The 21415-nt window shown below is 43.1% G+C and overlaps 2 protein-coding genes across 2 annotated transcripts; both read right to left on the bottom strand.

Annotated features, from left to right (window-relative positions):
- Nucleotides 1-1565: 1565 nt before the first annotated feature.
- On the bottom strand, nt 1566-2933 carry LOC142949392 (D(1) dopamine receptor-like). The gene has a single exon (XM_076091008.1). The coding sequence runs from the start codon at nt 2931-2933 to the stop codon at nt 1566-1568; it is 1368 nt and encodes a 455-aa protein (XP_075947123.1).
- A 7009-nt stretch (nt 2934-9942) lies between these two features.
- Nucleotides 9943-20465, bottom strand: chrna9a (cholinergic receptor, nicotinic, alpha 9a). The gene is made up of 7 exons (XM_076091007.1): nt 15838-20465; nt 15599-15744; nt 14946-15100; nt 14679-14856; nt 12261-12612; nt 11213-11823; nt 9943-11124 (listed from the first exon to the last, which is right to left on the bottom strand). Exons 1-7 carry the CDS (start codon nt 15881-15883, stop codon nt 10954-10956), a joined length of 1659 nt encoding a protein of 552 aa, XP_075947122.1. The 5' UTR covers nt 15884-20465; the 3' UTR covers nt 9943-10953.
- Nucleotides 20466-21415: the final 950 nt, after the last annotated feature.

The following is a 21415-nucleotide window of genomic DNA, read 5'->3' as shown; positions in this document are numbered from 1 at the left end:
AGAACTTAACCTCACCTGCAAGAAACATGAATGCTTTTAGAACATGGGGTAGTGGTTCACTTTAACCCTCTTGTGGTCGAAATGACAATCATTTACTTTTAAAAAGATTAGGCCTACCCTGGCAAAACTCTTTTTTTCACCTGTTTTACAGATTAAAAAAAGATATTAAGGAACTTAGAAAAAGAGTGTCATGACAAAATCTTTTTTCCACCTGATCTTTAGTCATAAACAGAATGGAAAACAATTTCAATCAGATTTGATAAATGTTAGTCGGTGGATTTTGTTACCTTTGTACAGAACCAGGATAGCCATGTTTTTTATGCTAGGCTAAGCTAACTGCCGGTTGCAAAATTCTCACCTGAAGTTGGAATTATGATTCTCAATACACGTAAACGTCTTTACGAACTTACTCAGAGAAAGGTGTTATGGGTAATCGTAGGTCTAGCTGAGCTGTCCCCCTCTGTTTCCAGTTTTTGTGCTAAGCTAACTTGCTGCCGGCTGTGGCTTCATATTTGATGGACAGATATGAGAAAGGTATCAATCTTCTCACCTAACTCTCGGCAGGAAAAAGTGCAAGAACTGTTCCTTCATATCCTGTAACGGCAATTTAATCACAACCACCAAAGTATTTGCAGCTCAGTATGGAATCATGAATCTGGTCGGCCCCGTTAAGACTGGTCGTCCCTCGAGGCTGTACCACACGCTTTCATATTGAAAACTAACAAGGAGGTCTCATTAAACAGAAATGAACAGATGTTACTCTGTGGAGAGTTCATTGCGGAGCAGGGTTGTCACCGTAAAAAGCTTCTGTGTTCTTGCTGGTCGGGGCATCTTTCACAGGAACAACCTTTACAAATTATTAATGTTTGTTTCTTTCAGTGGATAAAGGGGGGGGGGGGGGGGGGGGCAGAGTGCATCCACACAAGATGGCACAGCTGACGGGTGCTAATGTGAGTTAGTTACATAATCCCATTTCTAGAGATTCAGAGAAATCCTGACCTCATGATAGCTGTCTCTCCACGGAATTCTATTCATGTTTATTCAGCAAATGTGAATGTAAGGTCAATGTACAATGAAAGGCTTTCTTTCCTTTTGAGTTTGTCTTTAACTTGATTTGATAAAAAAATAAATAAAAGTAAAACTCAGTCATCTCTCCATTTATTCATCTTGCTTTAGTCATACCCTGTTCTGGCCCTGTTTGTCCTGCTCAGGAAAAAGGAAAAAAATAATTTTTACAAGCTCAAAACAAAATGTTATGCATTTTATAAAGACTGCCAAATGTTTGTTGGGTACACTTTGAACACAAATAAGCTATAAAGCCCACAGACAGATACAAATAACAGCTCAAACGCCTCTAATTATGCCAGAAGATTTACTAGTGAAAACACCGTTTTTCATGGTACAAATAGGGATGATGGGAGATATTTTGTATCGTGTAGTGGAGCTATTTCTTCACGTTGATGACCTCTGGAGTAAATTTTGCTTTAATGCTTCTTATTTCCTACTCTGTCCTATAACACCTTCTCTGCATGTTTTGTCCCGCGGGATTTCACAAGTGGTGTCACTTATATCGGTATCCGCGTCAGTCCGTCCTTGTCGTGGCGCTCCTCGGTGTCCATCACCTGCTCCGTTGTCGTCCCTCTGTGGTACAACACCGTCACCGGTGTGTTCCCGCTGTCCTCGCTCCCCCTGAGAGTCGTGGCGCAGGAGACGTCCGGCTTCACGTTCAGCGGACTCTCGCGCCTCGGGCGTCCGGCCTCGTTGCTCGCCATCGCCGTCCCCGCCGCTGCATTCGCCGCGGTACAGCAGCCGCGTCCGCGGCAGCGCAACAGCCGTAGGAAAGCGTCTCTGAAGTCCGCGTTGAACGCGTAGATGATCGGGTTGAGGGACGAGTTGCTCCAGCCGATCCACACGAATACGTCGAATGTTTTCTCGCCGACGCAGTGAGGGCCCTGTCGGGCCCCCTTGGCCTTTGGCCCGGGACAGAAGGGCAGAGCGCAGTTCAGGACAAAGAATGGCAACCAGCAGGACACAAAAACACCCATGATGGTGCTCAGAGTTTTGAGGACCTTCGTCTCCTTTCTGATGGACACTTTGAGCTCCTGGTGGGACTCATTGGGGCGCTGAGACTCGGGATGAAGACTGACATGCAACTGATCGGAATTGGTGCCTATTTCTGTGCACAGGTGAGGACACACAGGTACGTTCGAGCGGCAACTCTGCGCGTGCACCGCCGCCCGCTCCAGGGAGGATATCATCTGGATCTGCATCTGGGCTATCCGGTAGATGCGGGTGTACGTGACGATCATGACAGCCACGGGGATGTAAAAGCTGATGAGGGAGGAGGAGATGGCGTATGTGCGGCTCAAGCTGGAGTCACAGCTCCCGTCAACGCTCTCACCGCGAGGCGCGTGATCCTCGGCCGGATCAGCCGCGTCCGCGCGGTGCCAGTTCAGATGCACGGGCACGAAGGAGATGACCACGGATATCGTCCAGGTCACGCCGATCATCACAGAGGCCACCTTCTTGTTCATTCTCCTCTCGTAGAGGAACGGGCTGGAGATTGCCCAGTATCGGTCCACGCTGATGACGCACAGGTTGAGGATGGAGGCCGTGGAGCACATGATGTCGCAGGCCAGCCAGGTTTTGCAGAACCCGCCGAACGGCCAGAAGCCGGCCACCTCAGCCGCGGCTTTCCACGGCATCACCAGCACGGCGACCAGGAGGTCCGACAGAGCCAGGGACACGATAAAGATGTTGGTCACTTTGGCGCGCAGGTGCCGGAAGCGACAGACGGCGGCGCACACCGTGAAGTTGCCAAAAAGCGTCCAGACGATGAGCAGCGCCAGGACGCAGCCCGTTAGAGCTCGGTGCGCAGGTACCTCCGCAGGGACGCCGGCTCCTACCTGAGCCAAGCCGGTGGTGTTATTCATTGCCCGGTCCTGCGCAAGGCCATTAGTCAAACTAGAAGGACGAGAAGAAATCCATCCGTTTGTCCCATTAACAGAAAAAAACAAAGTCCCTCAGAGTGTTGAGCGCCCGTCCTGCTCCATGCGGACTGATCTGCGTTGCTGCTCCGAGCGCAGAGCAGATTTTGCTGGGAGAACACATGCACCACCAGCTGGTGCACCCATAACACACAGCGCGCAGAGACGCTCGGCGCCGAGAGAAGTTTGACAGAAAAGACGAAGACATTTTAAATGAGCTGTGTATTAATTTAAGTCCCACTGTGCCATTAGCAGGACTGAGCTGCTTGCGACATCATACTATAGTAATGACTATTTGTTTTTTATTTATACAGCACCTTTCATGACAAAGAAGTGCTTTATATTTTAGCATGGCTAAATACAATCAGGCACATAAAGTACTGAACAATCTACACTCTAATAGATGAAAACAAAACTGGAAAACTAGAAAAAATGTATATATATCACGATATTGCATGTTTTCTGATAGTTCAATCAATAAATAGTTTATATTAAATAAATGCATGTTTGTTATAGTAGCCTATAGTGTGTAAATTAAATACTTTACAAATGAAAAGTATTTTCTCATTTTATTAAGAGCTTTAGTGCAAAATGATCCCATTTCTGAGAAATGTAAGTCCTGCTTGTTATTAACAATTTAAAAAACGTAATTGTATCACAATCTCACAATATTATTCCATGGAAAGATGACAAGTTATTGTATTGAATGATGGCCCAACTCAAGGTAATGCTGAACAGTATAATAAGTTAAAACGAGAGAGAGAGCCAACTCATCTGTTCATATATTTACTTAAAATGAACTGGACACACATGTCACAGGATGTGGTTGAGAAACAGGAGCTGAAATCATTCAGTCATGAAAGATATTTCATCAAAAATGATGTCATCCTTCACGCCTCACTTCCCTTCTGGTGACTCTCTGCTTTCCACCTGGTGTATTTGACTTTGTGTGAACAACAGATATTCAACGTATTTTTTTCTCATTTGACCCATCCCATGAACTTACTTTTGTGGACTTATTAATGTGGTCAATGATAATCCTGTTGTTGCTTTAAAAAATAAGGTTGAGATTCATCAATTTCCATTTGTCAAAATTTGCCTTAATTTGTTGCATTAAAGGGACCATATTAAAAGGTTCCAAGTATAGCGTAAAGAGTAGGGGGATAAGAGGGTCTCATCAGGTTGAAGAGGGGTGATATCATTCCGTTTGTTATCACTGCTGCTCGTGGATTTGAATAAATTACATTAATAAAAGCTTCCCCATACCCAAATATTTTTATATGCCGCAAGAAGGTCCACTCTATATCAAATGCCTTTTGAGCATCAAAGAGAAGGCAGCTATGGGAGTGGTTTCATCCCGATTAAGATGTAACAGACGTCTGACGTTGTTAGTGGATGACCTTCCCTTTATGAATCTTGATCTGCATGTATTAAGCGTGGTAGAATAGCTTCCAGCCTCATAGCCAAAATCTTTGTGAGGATTTTGCAGTCCATATTAATCAAACTCACAAGGTCTATAATTTCCAGGGTCGGTGGGGTCTTTATATTTTTTAACGATTAATGATATGAGAGCTTTGTTGTATGTTTTTGGTAGCTCTCCCGATGATTCTTCGTACACGTTCTTTGTGTATTTTTAGGGCTTCATTAAAGAGATAGCAGTTTTTTCACGATTACCCACCTCTGGATCAGCCTCTGATTTATAAAGTGTGTTGTAAAAACTTTCTAATACCCCAGTAATTTCCTTTATATTTGTCACCAATTTCCCTATTTCATCTTTTCTGGCTATTTTGATCCACAATTCTCTGTGCAGCAGATATATGAGCGAGAGGGTCAAGAGACTCAACTCACAAATCTGTCTGAGTGGATTCACGTTGAGTTGCTTTTGTAATGACAAAAGAGCAAAGTTACAAGTGACTGTTACAGTCATATATTCAAATGCATTTTGCCCGCGTCATTATTAGACTCTCAGAACAAGTGATGTAGTATAAAGAGTGAGATAGTCCACGCAGGGTCCACTTAAAAACATATATTTACACACACTAATACACACTATAATAAGTATATTTTCACCGCTTTATCTTGCTATCAGACATCCCTCTTCGACGGGGAACAGAACTGAAAGTTCCCGTCGGACAATATTTAAAATATAGCAACTGATATATATTTTTTTAGGTGGGCCTCTCTTTTAGGTGACTAAAATACGTTTTGCTACAGCCCCGTCCACAGTAGCAAATTGCTCCCTTGCTGGTATACTCTTGTCGGCCTTTCTCCTTCTTATCATGATCTTGTGATTGCCAGGCTTCACGAGCACATTTAGCTTGTGTTGATTTTGCTACCTCTTGACAGATCCAGGCTAGCTGTTTCCCCCCGTTTCCAGTCTTTATGCTAATCTAAGCTAACCAGCTGCTTGCCATAGCCTCATTTTACTGTAGACAGCTCTCTATCTCACACACACACACACACACACACACACACACACACACACACACACACACAAACACACACACAGGACATGCTGGATAAAAGCAGACGTTTTGCCCCAGAGGCAGAACAAGATGGCACAGCTGAAGTTGGAGCACCAGTGAGGAACACTTAAAATAAAATAGCACTCAAGCCATATTTGATCTTTAATGGCAACAGGGTTTTGTTTGAATACAGATCGAGATGATGCAGACAGAGACAGGCACTCCAAACCAGAGGGCGGGAGTTGATAATCAGATTATCTCCAGCATTTTTGAGAGTTTGTACAATTTTCTGTGCATTTTCTGATTTAGGACTCTCTGGAATTAATACATTTTGTTGAAATCACATTGTGTTCATTTAAATGTCCTTTCCAAGTGGGAATTAATGGTTAAATCTAATAACAATAACAATTTAAAAGTCACAATATTGTACCTTTACACATATGCTTGAAAAAAAGACAGTAACAATGAGTTTATTTATGCTTTAAAATGATAAATCCACAGTAACAAGGTTCATGTTACTGTATACAGCAGGGAGCTCTGACACTCTCTAAAGCTGCGTTCAGCCCTACCAGTCCCATTTCTTGCGCATATCCAGCCACAGTAGTCATTGAGCTGTGTTTCTCCGCAGACTTCTTCTGGGTCGTCTCGTTGCACGACTTCTTGTGAAACTGCTTTTTCAAAGTATACATTCCCTTGTCGCACCTTTCCCTCTCCCTCCGCAGGTTCTCCTCCAGCTGCCTCTTGAGGTTCTCCTCGCTCACTTTTTGTTGCTCAACCTTCGCCCTGATGAGTTTTAGCTCGTGCTTGAGGGCCATGGTTCTCCTGTTCTCGGCTTTCTGATTCTCCATCTGTATGTCCCTTTCTCTCTGGTGCTCCTCCCTCTCACGTCGGAGCAAGTCCTCCATTTGCTTTTTCCTGTCCCCCTCCCTCCTGCTCTGCTCCTCCAAGCACTGGGTGACTTCATCCAGCTCTTTCTCCAGAGCGTCTCTCCTCATCTCCTCCCTCTGCTCTTTCTGTATTTGCTGAAGTTCCCTCTCTCTCTGCTTCTTTTCATGCTCCACTCTGTCCTTTTGGATCTTCTCCTCCATCGCTCTTGTCATTTCCTCCTCCTGTTCCTCCTGCTCCTCAAGCGTTTTAGTGACTTGGTCAAGCGTATCTTGAAGAGCGACCCTCTTCTCCTCCTCCTCTCTACGTATGTCCATCACTCTCACCATCTCCTGTATCCTCCTCTCCTTCTCCTTCTTGTCATACTCCTCCACCACTTGTCTAAAGGCCTCCTGCAGATCTCTTGTCAGTTTCTCCCCCTTCTGCTTCTCCTGCTCCTGTTTTTTCTCCAGCTCCTCCATCTCCCTCTTGCTTTTTTGCTGAACCATCTCAAGTTTTTTTTCATACAACTCTCTTACGGCTGCCTCCTGCTTCTTTTTTAACAGCTCCTCCTTCTCGTTCAGCAGCCGCCTCTCCTCCTGTAGCTCCCGAGTCAGATCTTCCTCTGCTTTCTGGAGCAACTTGCTGCCGTAGCACGTTCCTCCATTACCCTGCATCATGATGTCCACCAAGGCAAGCAGCTCTGAGACCTGCTCCTTGTTCTTGGAGCTCTGGTTGTTGAAGACACAGTACCTGCCCCCACATCCACCCACCAGCTCGGCAAGATCCTTGGACCTGTCTATCAGACAATGCTTTATGGATGTCCTCTCTTCCAGAAGGTCTGCATGGGTAAAAACCACCACGGAGAAATTCAGAGCATTGAAACCTATTGCCTGTTTAATCTGCCGCACCGCATCCTTCTCCCCCTGAGTAAACCTCCCAATCTGGATAACAAGAAGGAACACATGGGGCCCGGGGTACAGGAGGCTAACGCTCCTCCTCAACTCCTTTTGCACCTCCTGTGGAGTCTGCTTGGTGTCCAGAAGCCCCGGAGTGTCCAGGATCTTCAGGTGTCGCCCTCGAAACTCTCCGGAGACCGTGCAACCACGTTGTGTGACGGAGGAGCTGCTAATCTTTGAGTCGAAGACCTTACGGCCCAAGATGGAGTTGGCGGTGGAGCTTTTCCCGCTGCCAGTCTTCCCAAGCAAAACCAATCTGATCTCAGCGGAGGAGGAAGACGGCCTCTTGCCTTAAGAGACAAAAAAAGATTTAGATTAAATATGTTAATAATACACATATGATAATATCAAATCATCCATGGATAGCGCAATATAATCGTTTTCATTAATTATTTTGGCCACAATAATTGAGTAGTGAAAATCTGATCGTGACAGCTCTAGTTCAAATGAAAGAAAGACAGAAAGAAAGGATCCGGTCAAAGAAATAAACATGAATCCCAACCTACCTGCACAGCTGATAGAAGACAGCTGCTTGCTAATGGAGGACATGCTGATTCTCGTCACGTGGCTCTATGAATCAAGAAGAAAAGAGAACAGAACAGCTATATAGATCCCAACCTTGTGGGTGTGTCTGGCCCTATGATGTGTTAAACCCCTCTGAACTCTAACCATCACCATCATCGTCTTTCAAATATCAGTCCGCATATAGTGTGGAGCAATAGTCTGTCTCTGAAACACTCAGAACAGCAGATCTTATCTCTGAGTAGACAAGAGGTCAATGGTCCAGCTGAGGCAAAGATCTGGGAAGCAGGCAGGGATAGCCTACTGTACAAGAGTGGTTTGTGGGGTGTGATCAAAGTCCAACAGACTCGTCATTTGAGTGCTGTGTCTCTTTATCTTAAAAATGATTAATTGTCATTGAGGAACCACCAGGGATCAATAGACCCTTTACAGCCAACACCATGGTTACGTCTGTTGGTCGGAGAGAAAACAAAGGAAAGACTGCAGGCAAACACAACTCACCTCGGCGTGGTGGCTAAAGTTACACATGGAAAATGTCATCTTTTTGTATTGGTGGGTGCCAGAATGGACATTGCATACAGATGTTAAACTGTGAATCAGCGCTCTAGCAAGCTTCATTGTCGGTAATATGGCTTCTTAGCAAGTTTGCTAATTCCACCATGCTCTCGTGCAAAACTGGTTACAAAAAATGTATCAGAACACGCTTACAGGCTGGCAACGATGATGCCAACATGCTGATGTTTAGCAGGTGTATAATGTTCACCACCTTAGTTTGGCTATTTGCTAATCAGCTCTAAACACAAATAACAGCTGACACTGCTGTCATTAGTTGTCTGGGTATTAGACCATGAACCAAAGTATTTGACCTGATGGTGACACTAGAGGAAAAAAAAAAATGTCCAAGATCTCTAAATTACTACAACTCTTCCTGAGGGGGTCAGGAAAGTGTGAACAAAAGTTTATTCAATAGTTGTTGAGATATTTCAGTTTGGACCGACCAACAGACCAACATTGCCACTGTAATGGCTAGAAATGTATTTAAAAAACATTCATACATGCTGTTAGTGCTGCATCTCCAGATGTTCTACACTTAAATTGATACATGAAATGTACACAGTGTGTATTGGTTTACGAGCTCCACTAGACGGAAGCCAGTCTGTGTAATGTTATCTACCAGACAAGTTATTGATTGTTTCTATCATGGTGTGCTGCTGAAACCTCAGACAGTCTGTTGTCAATTCTTTTGTACCACATTGATTGTGTTACTACAACTCTTTTTGTGACTTATTACTTCATTGACTCTATTTAAATCCTGCCTTAACAAAGACTTAAGACTGGCTGTTTTTAAGTTTTTTATTAGTAAATTAGAAATTATATTAAATCACACAAAACTAGGAACTAAGATGTTAATTTAACTTAATTTGTTTATTCAAGGCACTACACATGTTTGTTTTATTTAGTTTATCATCACTAATGCTCTTATTTTAGTCCTCTTTTGCTGTATCTGTCACAATCAAATCTTGAATAAGAGGGCTCACTAGTGGGGGAATCCCATTGATTTATTGTTTCGATAGAAGGATCTATTTTTTTCCAAGTATTGTCTTGATGTTGAAGACTCATTGTTCAGCACTGGGCTGAACAATATGCTAAATACATTTTTTAATTTTTTTTACCTCTTCTTTCAAAAATTGTACTGTTACATCTCATAGCCCAAGAAGCGGATCTTATAAACTTCACAGATGTCTTTTGATATCTTAAAGCTGTCTATACGGGACTTTCTAAATATATGTGCTTACATGTTCTCTTTGTTATGCATGTACCATTTGTTCAGTCAGTAACATGCTACTGATTATAGCATATCTGCCCTCTAGAGGCTCTCGCAGGCGATTGAATGAACTAAACAACAAAGTTCATTCAATCGCCTGCCTGCTGAACTGTGTGTAGAGCGTCATGTCTGTCACACCGTGTGTATGTGTGTGTGTGTGCGTGTGTCCTTAATGATGGCTCATAGTATTGCAATGATTAACTACATTTCAGTATCTTTAAAAAGATATATTTGCCTATTCTTACCTTCCTGTTGCTTTCCAAACAGATCAAGGGGAATGACTTTCCAGAATATGTTTTTAAAAAAAGTATGAGGCAATGAAAAGAGATTTTATATATTTAAAAAAAAGAAATACAGAAATTGACAGTTTCACCATGTAAAACAAATTAGATTTGTATCGTAACGCAAAACTGCTGAGACAGTGAGTAAAACCATATTTAATATCAAAGTTTTTTACTGGACCAATGAGCGGAGCGTTAAAATGAGTCAAAAGGTACAGTACATTCACAGTTTACGCTGTGGAGGTAGTAGGCTTTAAGGTCTAAATATGTGAGTAAAGTACATATTTAAACATTCCACTCGTTCTTTCAGACGAGTGGAAATAAAAAAAAAAACACACATTTAGGTATTTATTTTACTACTTTGTCTATTTGCGTCCGTGACTTTTGATAAATGTATCAAAAGTCAGCATTAGATATTTGGATATTTAAATGTAACATTTTCAGAAAACTTGTAATTCAGACAAATACTTGTCTCGATGTAAGTAATCAGCTGTGGAAGTTTCATGCTGACATCTGTTAGTTTAATATTTGTTACCTCATTCGCCTGAGGTGTCTCCTATCAAGGTTAATCTGCTGGTGCTCTCAATGTAACCGACTCTGGAAAACGACATCATCCATTCACCCTAAAACGTAGTGTAAGTAATAAGACGCCTATAGCTGGATGTCTCTCTGTTAGCTCATCCATAATGGAGAGTTCATGCATGTTCAAGGCGAGGCCGGGATTGTCTAACCGCTCAACTGCTCCGTCACACATGCAAGCACACCTGACGTTAATGAAGCGAGAGGCTTTGATGAACTCCCCGCTCCCGCGCGGTTAATTGGATGACTTGTGCGCGGTGACCTTTTCCTCTTTATGTCAAAGCAAAAAAGTAACAATGAACCTGCACACGTGTGCACACACACACACACAACACAATGCTGACACACATATAAAACAGTAATTTGGTGTTGCATCAAAGTAAAAATGAGGATGAGTCTTGAGTAGTGCTGAGCTCCAGCGATGACGGGAGGACGGAAGTTATCGCAATGGTAATAAGATGATGGAGGCTGTCAGGATGCCTTGGCGATGATGAGGATGCTCATGAGGAAGACCATGAAGAAGAATATCCACATGAAAAACCTGTCCATTACCTTGGCAACCTTCTTCCACTCTGCGGCCTTGACACAAGTGGCCTTCTGCTCACGGAAGCAGTTGGCGATGAACTGGATGTTCTTCACCACCTGAGGATGAGACACAGACGAACCAGAAAGAAACTTTAGGAGAACTAATCAGATAAGTGGGTAAACGGAGATGCCGCAATGGACGCACCTGTTTATGCTGGAGGCAGGGGCAGCAGCAGGGGCAGGCTGGGACTTGAAGTTTCTCCGTGGGGTAGAGGAGCTGCTCCTTCGGCCCTCCGTTGAGGTGCCGGAGGTTTCGCGGATGAGGAGAGGCCTGGTAGTCCGACTCGTCCCTCCTAACGTGGTGGTAGCGCTGTGTGGGCTCTCGCTTCCCTTCGCCCCTCTCCAGCCTGGCTGTGTGGTTGCTGTTGTGGTTGTACTGGTGGCGGCTGTTGTTGGCGTTGCCATTCGCCTGGCTTTTGTGATGCTTGCCGTGATGGCGCACGCCGTGGCCGTTGCTGTACTCGTACGGGTCGCCGTTGTGGTGGTATTCGGGGAAATGGTTGTCGCGGTGGCCGCCTCTGCCACCGTCGTTGGCGGGTTCCTCCGGGTACAGCGGGGTCTTCTCACTCTCGGCCGTGGTGCAGTTCTCCCCCACCTCGTAGACGAAGAAGATTTTGGACATGTAGTCTATGATGAGCACCTTAGCCCAGTGAGGGACCGGCTTGGCCTCGGCGCCACAGAAATGAATATTCATGATGAAGATGGTGAGAGACGTGGAGGCTGTGATCATAGTCATGGTGGCTATGTAGTACTTCCCTAGAGGAGAGGACAACAGACAGGACAGATTCATGGAGGGGTAAGACAACACATACATAGCAGCCCTGATTTGTAGACTACGACGTTGAGCATTCACATACAACAGCAATCAGGAAAGACATGCCATGGAAGTGTCTTGTCCTTGATACATCTTTATACATAGACACACTATTTAACTGACGGGTTTATGTCCAAGATGCATAAATTAGTTTTATACGGAAGCCCATTTCTGCCAGGAAAATGGATGAAGTTATTCATGATATCAAATACTCATGATAAGTCAACCTTATGACATGATAAGTCAAGAGTATAAGACATTAAGCAAATATTGAGAATTACTAAGTCAAAATCTTGACTGATCCATAACTTTGTATTCTTGTATAGTTTCTATAGTTCAATAATGAGGCAAAAGTGAATGCGGCAAAAATAATTCAAACCTATGTAGGGCATGCTCTCTGCAGGAGGCATGCTCTCAGCCACCAGCAACTGGAACACGGTGAGCGCCAGCAGCACCGTCACCCCGAGGGAAACCTTCTCCCCCGAGTCGGCCGGCAGGTAGAAGCCCAGCGGGGCCAGGAACGAGATGAGGAAGCAGGGCAGGAGCAGGTTGAAAATGTAGAAAGAGGAGCGGCGCTTCAGGAGCAGGGTGTAGGTGATATCGGTGTACGGGTCGGAGCAGCAGCCGTACATCATGACGTTTCTGACCGCCGGCATGCCGTGACACTCCCACTCCACGTTCTCCACAAAGTCCGACAGGTCGCCGTGGTCCATCCCCAAACTGATGTCCACCTGTGCAGAGGACGCACGTTGTGGGTATCAACACACAGGCAAATGTGCTAATGTCATGTGGACTAACAATCATACTGCATAGTTAAAAACCAAGTAGTTATTTACTCTTTATTTATCCAACCATGCCCAAGTCAGAGGAACTGGAGCCAATACCTGTCTATAGTGGGCAGGAGGCTGGTACATGACCTGTACTGATTACACCATTCTGTATTAGCAATTTCAGTTCCACCAAAAGAACAACATGAAAACCAACACATAACATCAAAAGAAGATGCAAATCACACAAATCTTTCTCTGTCATCCCATTTGCTTTTACTTTTTGTTCCTTAAAGGTGCGATGTACAGGATTCAGAGCACTGATATAGCAGCAAGACACTATTTGCTGTGTAAAGATATAGTGGCTTAAAGTCTAACTGAGCAGAGAATGAAGTCGCTGTGTGTTGTAATCCGACTTTCTCCTTGCTTTGTCGATGTAGCCGGACTGTCATGATCTTGGTTTGTGTTTAGTTTGTTTCCTGTTTTATTTTGAAGTTCCTTGCCTCTTGTGTCTTGTGGTTGTTTGACTTCCTGTCTTTATGGTTTTTCGCTCCTTTTTTCTGTGAATCACCTGTGTTGTATTAGTCTCGTTAGCTTCGCTCCGTTCCCATTTGTTTCTTACACCAATCAGCTTTCAGCTTACCTCATGTTTGCCCACCTGTGTCTTGTTTTCTGATTAGATTCTGGTGTATTTATAGTCCTGTCTTTTGTGTCATGTTTCCTGGCTGTATCTGTTGTGCCTTTGCACTACTTATCCCTGTGTACCTTATTCCGTTTTTATTTGTCATTTAGCCAATTTCTGCATCGTCCTGCTTTCCCTGTGTGTCTGTGTTTGGGCCCTACTCTGTTTCCTGCCTGCTTGCTGCTTTATGCAGACGACTCACAGGTCAGCCGCACATGCACTTGGTGCATGGCATACCACTCTCTCCCCCATTTCTACACTGTCGTCTTTTGAATTGAGGCAAAAATGCCAAATCCTAATCTTTGAAAGGAACTTAAACCTGCAGTAACTGATTTCTTGGTCACTATGGGATAGCAGAAACAAGTTGTGAACACAACTTGTAAGCAGACATTGGCTTATTTAGCCATTACAGATTACACAGCAATGTCCAATATTTCCTATCTATTAGCTCTGTTTTTGGTTTCTACCACTTTACCCACACTGCTCTTTAGCTGCTAAATGTTCCACTATGTTGACCACCGAGTTGCTAACTGTGTCTGTTGTTGGCCGGCCAGCTAAACAATGACCATAAAGCTCTGAAAACAGTGGAGCTGCAGATTTAGCTGATAATTCTCTGCATTCATTTCTAGGAGCAGCCCACTTTTATATGTAAAACAGCGGTGAAATAGATTATGCTGCAGAAAAGGATTGCCTTGTTTATATGGATGATTTGGTATTTTTATTAGGTGTGAAAACTTGCCACCATTAGAATACAATTGAAACTGACACTATTAAAGGAAAAATACAAATGTTTTAGAAGCCACATTTGAAGGGGATGAGTGTGGGCAGAATAACTATTTTCAGGCTGGTCTCATCCACCATTCGTAGCTATACCTATGAAAAATAATGTGCCATAATTCGTAGATATCCCACAAAATAATTTTGTATGTTATCCAAGTAATCTTGAACGAGGACGTATAAAGACCGCAAAAGCACACACAGGGCGGACGGGAGTTGCTGTGGTTGGGTCCAACAACCAGCAATCTTTTAGCCAGGAGACCTTTGTTCGTACCCAAACCACGATCTTTTCCTAAACCTAATTAAGTAGTTTTGTTGCCTAGACCTAACTAAGTTGATTCCTGTGAAGACAGAAATTGAAATAGACACGTGTTGCTTGTTTTCCATAGAAAAGACCCAGAAAAAACGAGATGTAACTTTTCGTGAGATATCATACAAACCGTTCTATGAAGATACGTTGCACTTTTGAGGGTGTTCCTCTCAGGTTCAGTCATGATTAAGTTATTAGACATAGAGATGCTCAATACAAAATGCAGAGCATAACCGTTGCCTCCGCCCTGCTTAAACACACCTGGTTGCCATTGTAGGTCCAGGAGCCGAAGGTGAGCTTGCACTGCTGCCAGTCGAAGGGGAAGTAGGAGACGTCCACCACACATGAGCTCTTTGTGATCGCTGGAGAGTCCCAGACGATCTCTCCATTATAACGCAGCTTCACATTAGTGCTGGATGCACCTGCATCCTCGTCTGCCCTACGCAGACGTACAGAGGAGAGGACACACGTCAGCCGGATACACACACGCTGCTGCGTCATAGGTGCACTGTGAACCGCGTTACCGACTTGTTGTAGAGGACAATGTCGGGCTTCCAAACCAGGTCGCTGGGGATGTTGATCATCTCAAGGTCGTCATAGTCCTCCTTGTCCCACTTCAGGTAGGCGTCATGCCAGACCTGCCTGATCCACAGGTACGTGGTCAGCACCTGGTTCCTTTCATCCTGCACAGAAAAAACATTTAAAGAGAGACGGTTAACATTAAAATAGGTTGTTCCTGAAAAACTAATTCAAACAGACTGGATGCAGCCCCTTCTTTGAACTCCAGTACGGTGCTAAGGTGGTCTCGACAGGAACAGAAGAAGAAGCCACACTCTTCTGTAGCTCTTAACCGTGAGCAAATTTGCACACCAGCAATTTAGTCACTGTCAAAACCGTTTTGTCTGACTCAAGTGACATCACGTGGGTGTCTCAGCTGTGTGTTACTGAAAGCTTGAGATACAAACTCGGGGCGTTGTCTGGGAGGTTTTAACAACAGGCTATAGATCAATGTACTGAAACACCGGAGTATTCTTTCAAGACTTTGTTGCATTGGACATGCAGTAGCACTCTAATTTAGCTCTAACTAACTTCAACTTATATCTTCATTTATATTCCTTATCAACAGGGTTCTGTCAGTCACTGCATAGCTTTGATACTGCTAGAGTTTCCTCTCTACTCACCATATCTTTGATCTGTGACAAGGTGATCTGCAGGGAGACATTGAGGGCTTTGTCTGTGTCGTCCACTGGCCTTAGAGCGTTGGAGTAGTTCTCCATCAGGTCAGCCAGGAGTTTGCGGGCATAATGTCCCTGAGCACCGTGGGACACTAAGGAGAGCAGAGGGTACGACAGCAAATGTAGACAAAAGTCAGAGTTGGCTTTACGATACCGGTCAGATATAAACATCACGCAGAACTGACCTTGTACCAAAAGGCTGATCCAAACCACCAGCGCTGCCTTCCTCATTTTCAACCAGTCCCGAGCCGAGGGATGAATTATTCAGCGAAAGCGGTCGTGGAGACGGCCCGGGTCCAGATCCGGAGCGTCACTCTATTCTGACCTCCGTGCACCCCTGCAGACGCTGAGCGAGACCACGAAGAACTCTCAGAATCTTACAATACATCCTGTCAGAAGCTCTGAATGCTTCGCTAGTTGTTAGTCGCAGTTCGCCTCAGTGACACTGTCTGTCGGTGTGTGATCGCTGCTCTGGAACAGGACCTGGGGCTATCGCTCACACACACACACACACAAACAGACACACACAGGTACACTGCAGTATCACATAGCAAACACGTACTGGGGGAAATGTGATGCCTGCAGCACTATCTACTTGTGTACATGGCCACAACCAGCTGTACTACACAAACACACACACATGCTCACACTGAACCTTACTGCGTTACACAGCTAATGACATGTTTCAGTCACACACATACAGGGACACTTTCTTACCTGTGCTCAGGTCATTCAATATGAACACACACAAATGTCATGACACGTGTCATACACGCTGTCATGGCGATAAACTTCACACAGATGCAGGATCAGGTGTCCCCCTGTAAATAGGAGTCTTCGACAAAAGGACAATAAAGATTTACACTTTTATTTTTGACAACAATTACCATTATGGAAATTTTGAGTGTTTTTATCCTCTATTTTGCTTCAATTTCATGCATAAAACCTTGTTTGTGTAACATGCAATTTATATTTTGTTATATTTTAAATGTTTTTCCTTCACATGTCCAGGCCCCATGCTGGATGTTTTTTTTGTTTTTGTTTTCTACACTTTAGTGTGTGTGTGTGTGTGTGTGTGTGTGTGTGTGTGTGTGTGTGTGTGTGTGTGTGTGTGCGTGTGTGTGTGTGTAAACCAAAATATTTGTGGTGACATTATCTTGCCTCAACAAAGAGGTTGAGAGTTTGGAAACTGTATAATTAATCAAAATGAATGGCAAAAATGAATAAACATAGCCTTTATACAGCATGTAAAAATGGCTATGTACTATTTCAGTTTTTAGAATATGCAGTATATATATAGAATGTAGATACTAATTTTATACAATACATGCAAATGCAGAAAAATATTCAGATTTAATATTGTTTAAGAGTAGAATTTGTATATGATCACTATATTTGTAATATTCTGAATATTTCTTTAATATGAGAACCACTGGGGCCAAATGTTGTATTTAATGCTTAGGAGGCAGTTGTAGTAAAGCCTGATGAACGAAAGGTCATGCTCTTCTTCAGAAGTCTTTTTTGTCTTTTACTCATAGTTACAATTGAATCAGTGCTTGAAATGAAACCACTTCAACAGAGGCAGACATGGACTTCGTAGCTCACAGTAAATCAGAACTTTTGCATCAAAAAACATCGGTAGGAAATGTCACTGACATCGTTCTACTGTTATTCTGCAGAGTACCGTGTATGGTGATGGGATGTGTTAATGTGTCACTGAGTTTCTGTGGTACTGAGCTCGCATATGACAGGTGTTTCCTGTGTGTGTGTGCGTGTGTGTGTGTGTGTGTGTGTGTGTGTGTGTGTGTGTGTGTGTGTGTGTGTGTGTGTGTGTGTGCGCGTGTGTGTGTGTGTGTGTGTGCAAGAGAGAGAGATAAGCAGACAGTGCAAATGTGTGTTTGTATGCTTAACATGCAATATGGTGCATATATACTGTACAAAAAGAAGAGCTGGTGAATAAACGTGGTGGCGTACGTCGGAGGCGTGCGCGTCGGTGTTGCAGTAAACGGGGGAGAGAGTGGGGCTGAAGGGGAAAGAGAGTGGGGGAGCTTCAGAGGGTGAGACAGTGAAAGAGAGACAGAGACGTAGAGACACAGAAAATGGAAAGAGCAGTTGTGTAGTAACAGCTAAGGAAGTGTGTGTGTGTGTGTAGAATAATCAGCAACGACTATAGTAAACAATGCTCGCCTGCAGTATAGAAGAAACACAGTAATCTGGTGTGATCGACTTGAGTCTGGGGATTTTCTGTCAATTTCGTCAATAATGAACTGATCATTTTGACAAGAAACATATTTAAAGATAAGATGAAGAGGTTTTTATTGTCATTGTAGTGATACAACGAAATTTCGTTTGGTAGCCCTCAGCCAGCCAGCAGCAGCAAACAACAGCAACGATAAACAATATACAAGATAAAGATACACAAAAGGAATAAAAAAACGTTACTAAAGATACAACTATACAAAAGGAATAAAAACGTTACAAAAGTAATAATAAAATAAAATGTGTGCAAACAGTGCAGTGTAAACATTTGTTTTGACAGTGCAAACAGAGTATAAAGTGTATCAGTAAAGTCAGTAGAGTTTTCAGCAGCCTGATGGGGGGGTGGTGCTAGCTGTTTATGACTGAGTTGCAGCTACACAGTGGTGTGTGTGTGTGGTGTGTGTGTGTGGGGGGGGGGGGGGGGGGGTGATGGAGGCTACAGCTCTGGTGAAGAAGCTGTTCCTCAGTCTGTTTGTACGTGTTTGTATAGTTCTGTACCTTCTCCCCGATGGCAGGGGGACAAACTTTGACTTTAGGACGCAAAGTACCAGGCCGCATACAACTGAGCAGGCGACGGAGAAGTACTCGCATCTCTTGAGTGGTTTGGAAATACCAATAAAAGAAACTCAAGTCAAAGTACAAAAAATCTAAACACCAAAGTAAAAAGTCCTCATTATGCACAATGGCTCCTTTCTGAAAAATTCAAACATGCATTCCATTATTGGATTATTATTGATGTATTAATGAAATTTAACAGTGGGGCTAATTCTAATCACATTATATACTGCGGGGCAGCTTGTGCATTTACTCCCAGATATCAAAAAGGTTGTATCTTATCCGAATAATACATCGTCATTTATTCGTTGATTGTATTCTATACACTGTAACGAATTACTGTAAATTTACGGTGGATTTTCAACGGTATCTTACAGTATTTCATAATAACTGTAACATACAGTTAAATGTTCATCCCTTGCATGTAAATTAACAGTTGATGGCATAAATGAATAGCAATTAACAATAACAGCAGACTACCGTAATGTAACAGCACGATACAGTATTTTTTGTGAAGTGGTGGATACACGCTTCTCTATACAAGTTCAGATAATCACAATCCATCTACATCGTAGTCTATTGTAGGTTAATGTGTCTGTAATGACGATAGAATATTTTTATTATTCAAACTGCTCATTGCCTACAAGTCATTTTTGAGTGACAACACGTGACCGACTGCTCCTGAACGTGACTTTGGACACAACAGCTTCAGTTCATCCTTCTGAGCCATGTGGAGATCAACCGAGGAGTCGAGGTAAAGTTACGCTTATAAGCCGAAATTCAAAGTTTCCATTATTGTTTTGTCTTGATGATTATTGAACTGTTAACATCTCAGATAATGTTTCACTTGGTCTGTTTCGTTACATTAGGTTGCTAATATTGGCGGAGCTAGCTCTGTAACATTAGCTAGCTCGAGCTCAATTAGCCTTAGTAAGGTTAGCTAGCTAACAGCATAGCAAGTTAAGGTAACATAAATAAAGTTAATCACCAATTACAGTGTTAAGATGTAACGTTAGTAACCTAACTTGTGTTTAATTGTGCTATTATTGAACCGACTGTAGGACCGCAAAGGGGACGATTATCAAAAGGGAGAGCAGACCAGAAATCACCGACGTGTTCAAGACGATGAACAGTTGAGGTAACGCTAACAGTAACGTTAGTGTGTGTTATCCCAGGAGCAACATTAACACCAGATCAAACTCATTTTAGTGTTGAACGTTAGTCCATTGTGGTCCATTGTCTTAGCTTCATTTCTTCACCTAACGTAATCAGCTCATCACATATTCTGTTGATTTAAACTGTATGGTAGTGTTGTATTAGCTTTTTGCAAAGACTTGCACTGATGTGTTAACATGTGTGAGGTGTATGCAAACCCACAGTTGCGCAACCAAAGCTTGTGTGTTTATCCTGGATGTCAGAATTGTCCAGAAGTTCAGAACATTGTGTTTCAAAATGTTTTATTGTGTTTGTTTTACAGTCACTTGTCATCAGAGATTGAGGATACCAGCCAGACGCTGCAGTCAAGTCCTCTTTTAAGGTGTTCTCTCTCTTTATTGCTTTCATTCATGTGAGTTCATGCAGTTCAAATTAACTCTAAATGTGTATAAGACTTGTTAACAAGCTAGACTGTGAAGCAGTTCTATTACACTGTTCTTGATACTATTTTAATTCAGCGTTACACTGTTGATGCTAATGAGTTCAGTTAAGCTTCATTAACGATTTTATTAGTTTATTAGTTTTCTTCTAAACATGCAGTAAATTACTGGCGTCCCTGCTGCCAGTAAGTTACCGTTAATTTACGGTGAAATAATTTAGAGTGTATCATTTATTAGTAAATATGGAGTAACAAAATACAACATTTTCCTCTGAAATGTGTAGTCACAAAATGAAAATACTCAAAGTAGCCATTACTCGCGTCGTTAGTTACACCTGTGCTGCTCCTCTGCCGTGACACGTCAAAATGTCTGCTGTGGAAATGGATTGGATGCAGAACCCCAGAAGCCCTTGAGAAGTGTGTCAGAACAGCCTGCAGTGAATTCACCCTATACAGTGTGTGTGCGTGTGTGTGCGTGTGTGCTTGTGTGTGTGTGTGTGTGTGTGTGCTTGAGTGTGAGTGTGAGTGTGAGATAGGGATAAGGCATTGTGGTAGTTGTGGGCGAGTGAGAGATGAGAGACGTGGCCACAGCAGTCAGTCAAACATGTTAAACTCTGAGCGTTTCTCTTTGTCACTCACTTGATGCTAAAACATTACCAACACACAGACAGTATTTTGAAATAAATGTATCACTGGATTATATGTAATAAACTCAACAAGAGAGCTGTTTTGTGAATGAATCCGTTCACACTCGGGGTGTCAGGTGACACACTATTTAGCGTCCTTAACAGTTTGTGAAAGACAATTTAGAGGTTTATTGTAGTAAAAATAAGTTATATTCTAATACGTAAGTTTATTATTATAGGTTATCACCTCCAATGCTTAAATAGCTAATCAGTATGTAAGGTTATGTATTTAAACACACGTGTAAGTGTGTGCATAGGAGCATAAGAGACTGAATGAGTGAACGGGCGTGAGGCGCTTTACTTTATAATGTGTGTAAGTGTGCTGGGATGTGGTTAAGTGTTTCTCAGCATATCCTTGAAAAGCCTGTTCAGCACCTCTCATCCTCAGCGGCTATGAACACCACATGAGACGGAGACATGTAGAGAAAGTGCGGGAGAAACGTTTGGGGGGGGGGCATTTTCCTGGTTGTTTGCTGTTCCTGGTCGTCTTTTTGAGCTTTCACTACCATTCGGCTGCAATGAATCTTTTGACGCAGCCCTAACACTATGTGTGTGTGTGTGTGTTAGCTACGCTTTGTTACACTCGCTACGTGTCGTTCTCAGTTAGCTAAACTTTTGCACTGAGGTGATTGCATTTATTCTGTAACTCTTCCTTTAGTTTCCTGTTTT

Source organism: Anarhichas minor, unplaced genomic scaffold (genome assembly GCF_050575085.1).
Source record: "Anarhichas minor isolate MPS153535 unplaced genomic scaffold, ASM5057508v1 ptg000014l, whole genome shotgun sequence".
Classification (NCBI taxonomy): domain Eukaryota; kingdom Metazoa; phylum Chordata; class Actinopteri; order Perciformes; family Anarhichadidae; genus Anarhichas; species Anarhichas minor.
This window is presented reverse-complemented; position numbering and strand designations above follow the sequence as displayed.

Coding starts and splice junctions, on each gene's coding strand:
- LOC142949392 (XM_076091008.1), bottom strand. CDS start 2,933: ATGAATAACACCACCGGCTTGGCTCAGGTAGGAGCCGGCGTCCCTGCG.
- chrna9a (XM_076091007.1), bottom strand. CDS start 15,883: ATGAGGAAGGCAGCGCTGGTGGTTTGGATCAGCCTTTTGGTACAAG. Junction 14,857..14,945: donor GACATTGTCCTCTACAACAA/GTCGGTAACGCG, acceptor ACGTCTGCGTAG/GGCAGACGAGGATGCAGGTG. Junction 12,613..14,678: donor GGACCTACAATGGCAACCAG/GTGTGTTTAAGC, acceptor TCCTCTGCACAG/GTGGACATCAGTTTGGGGAT.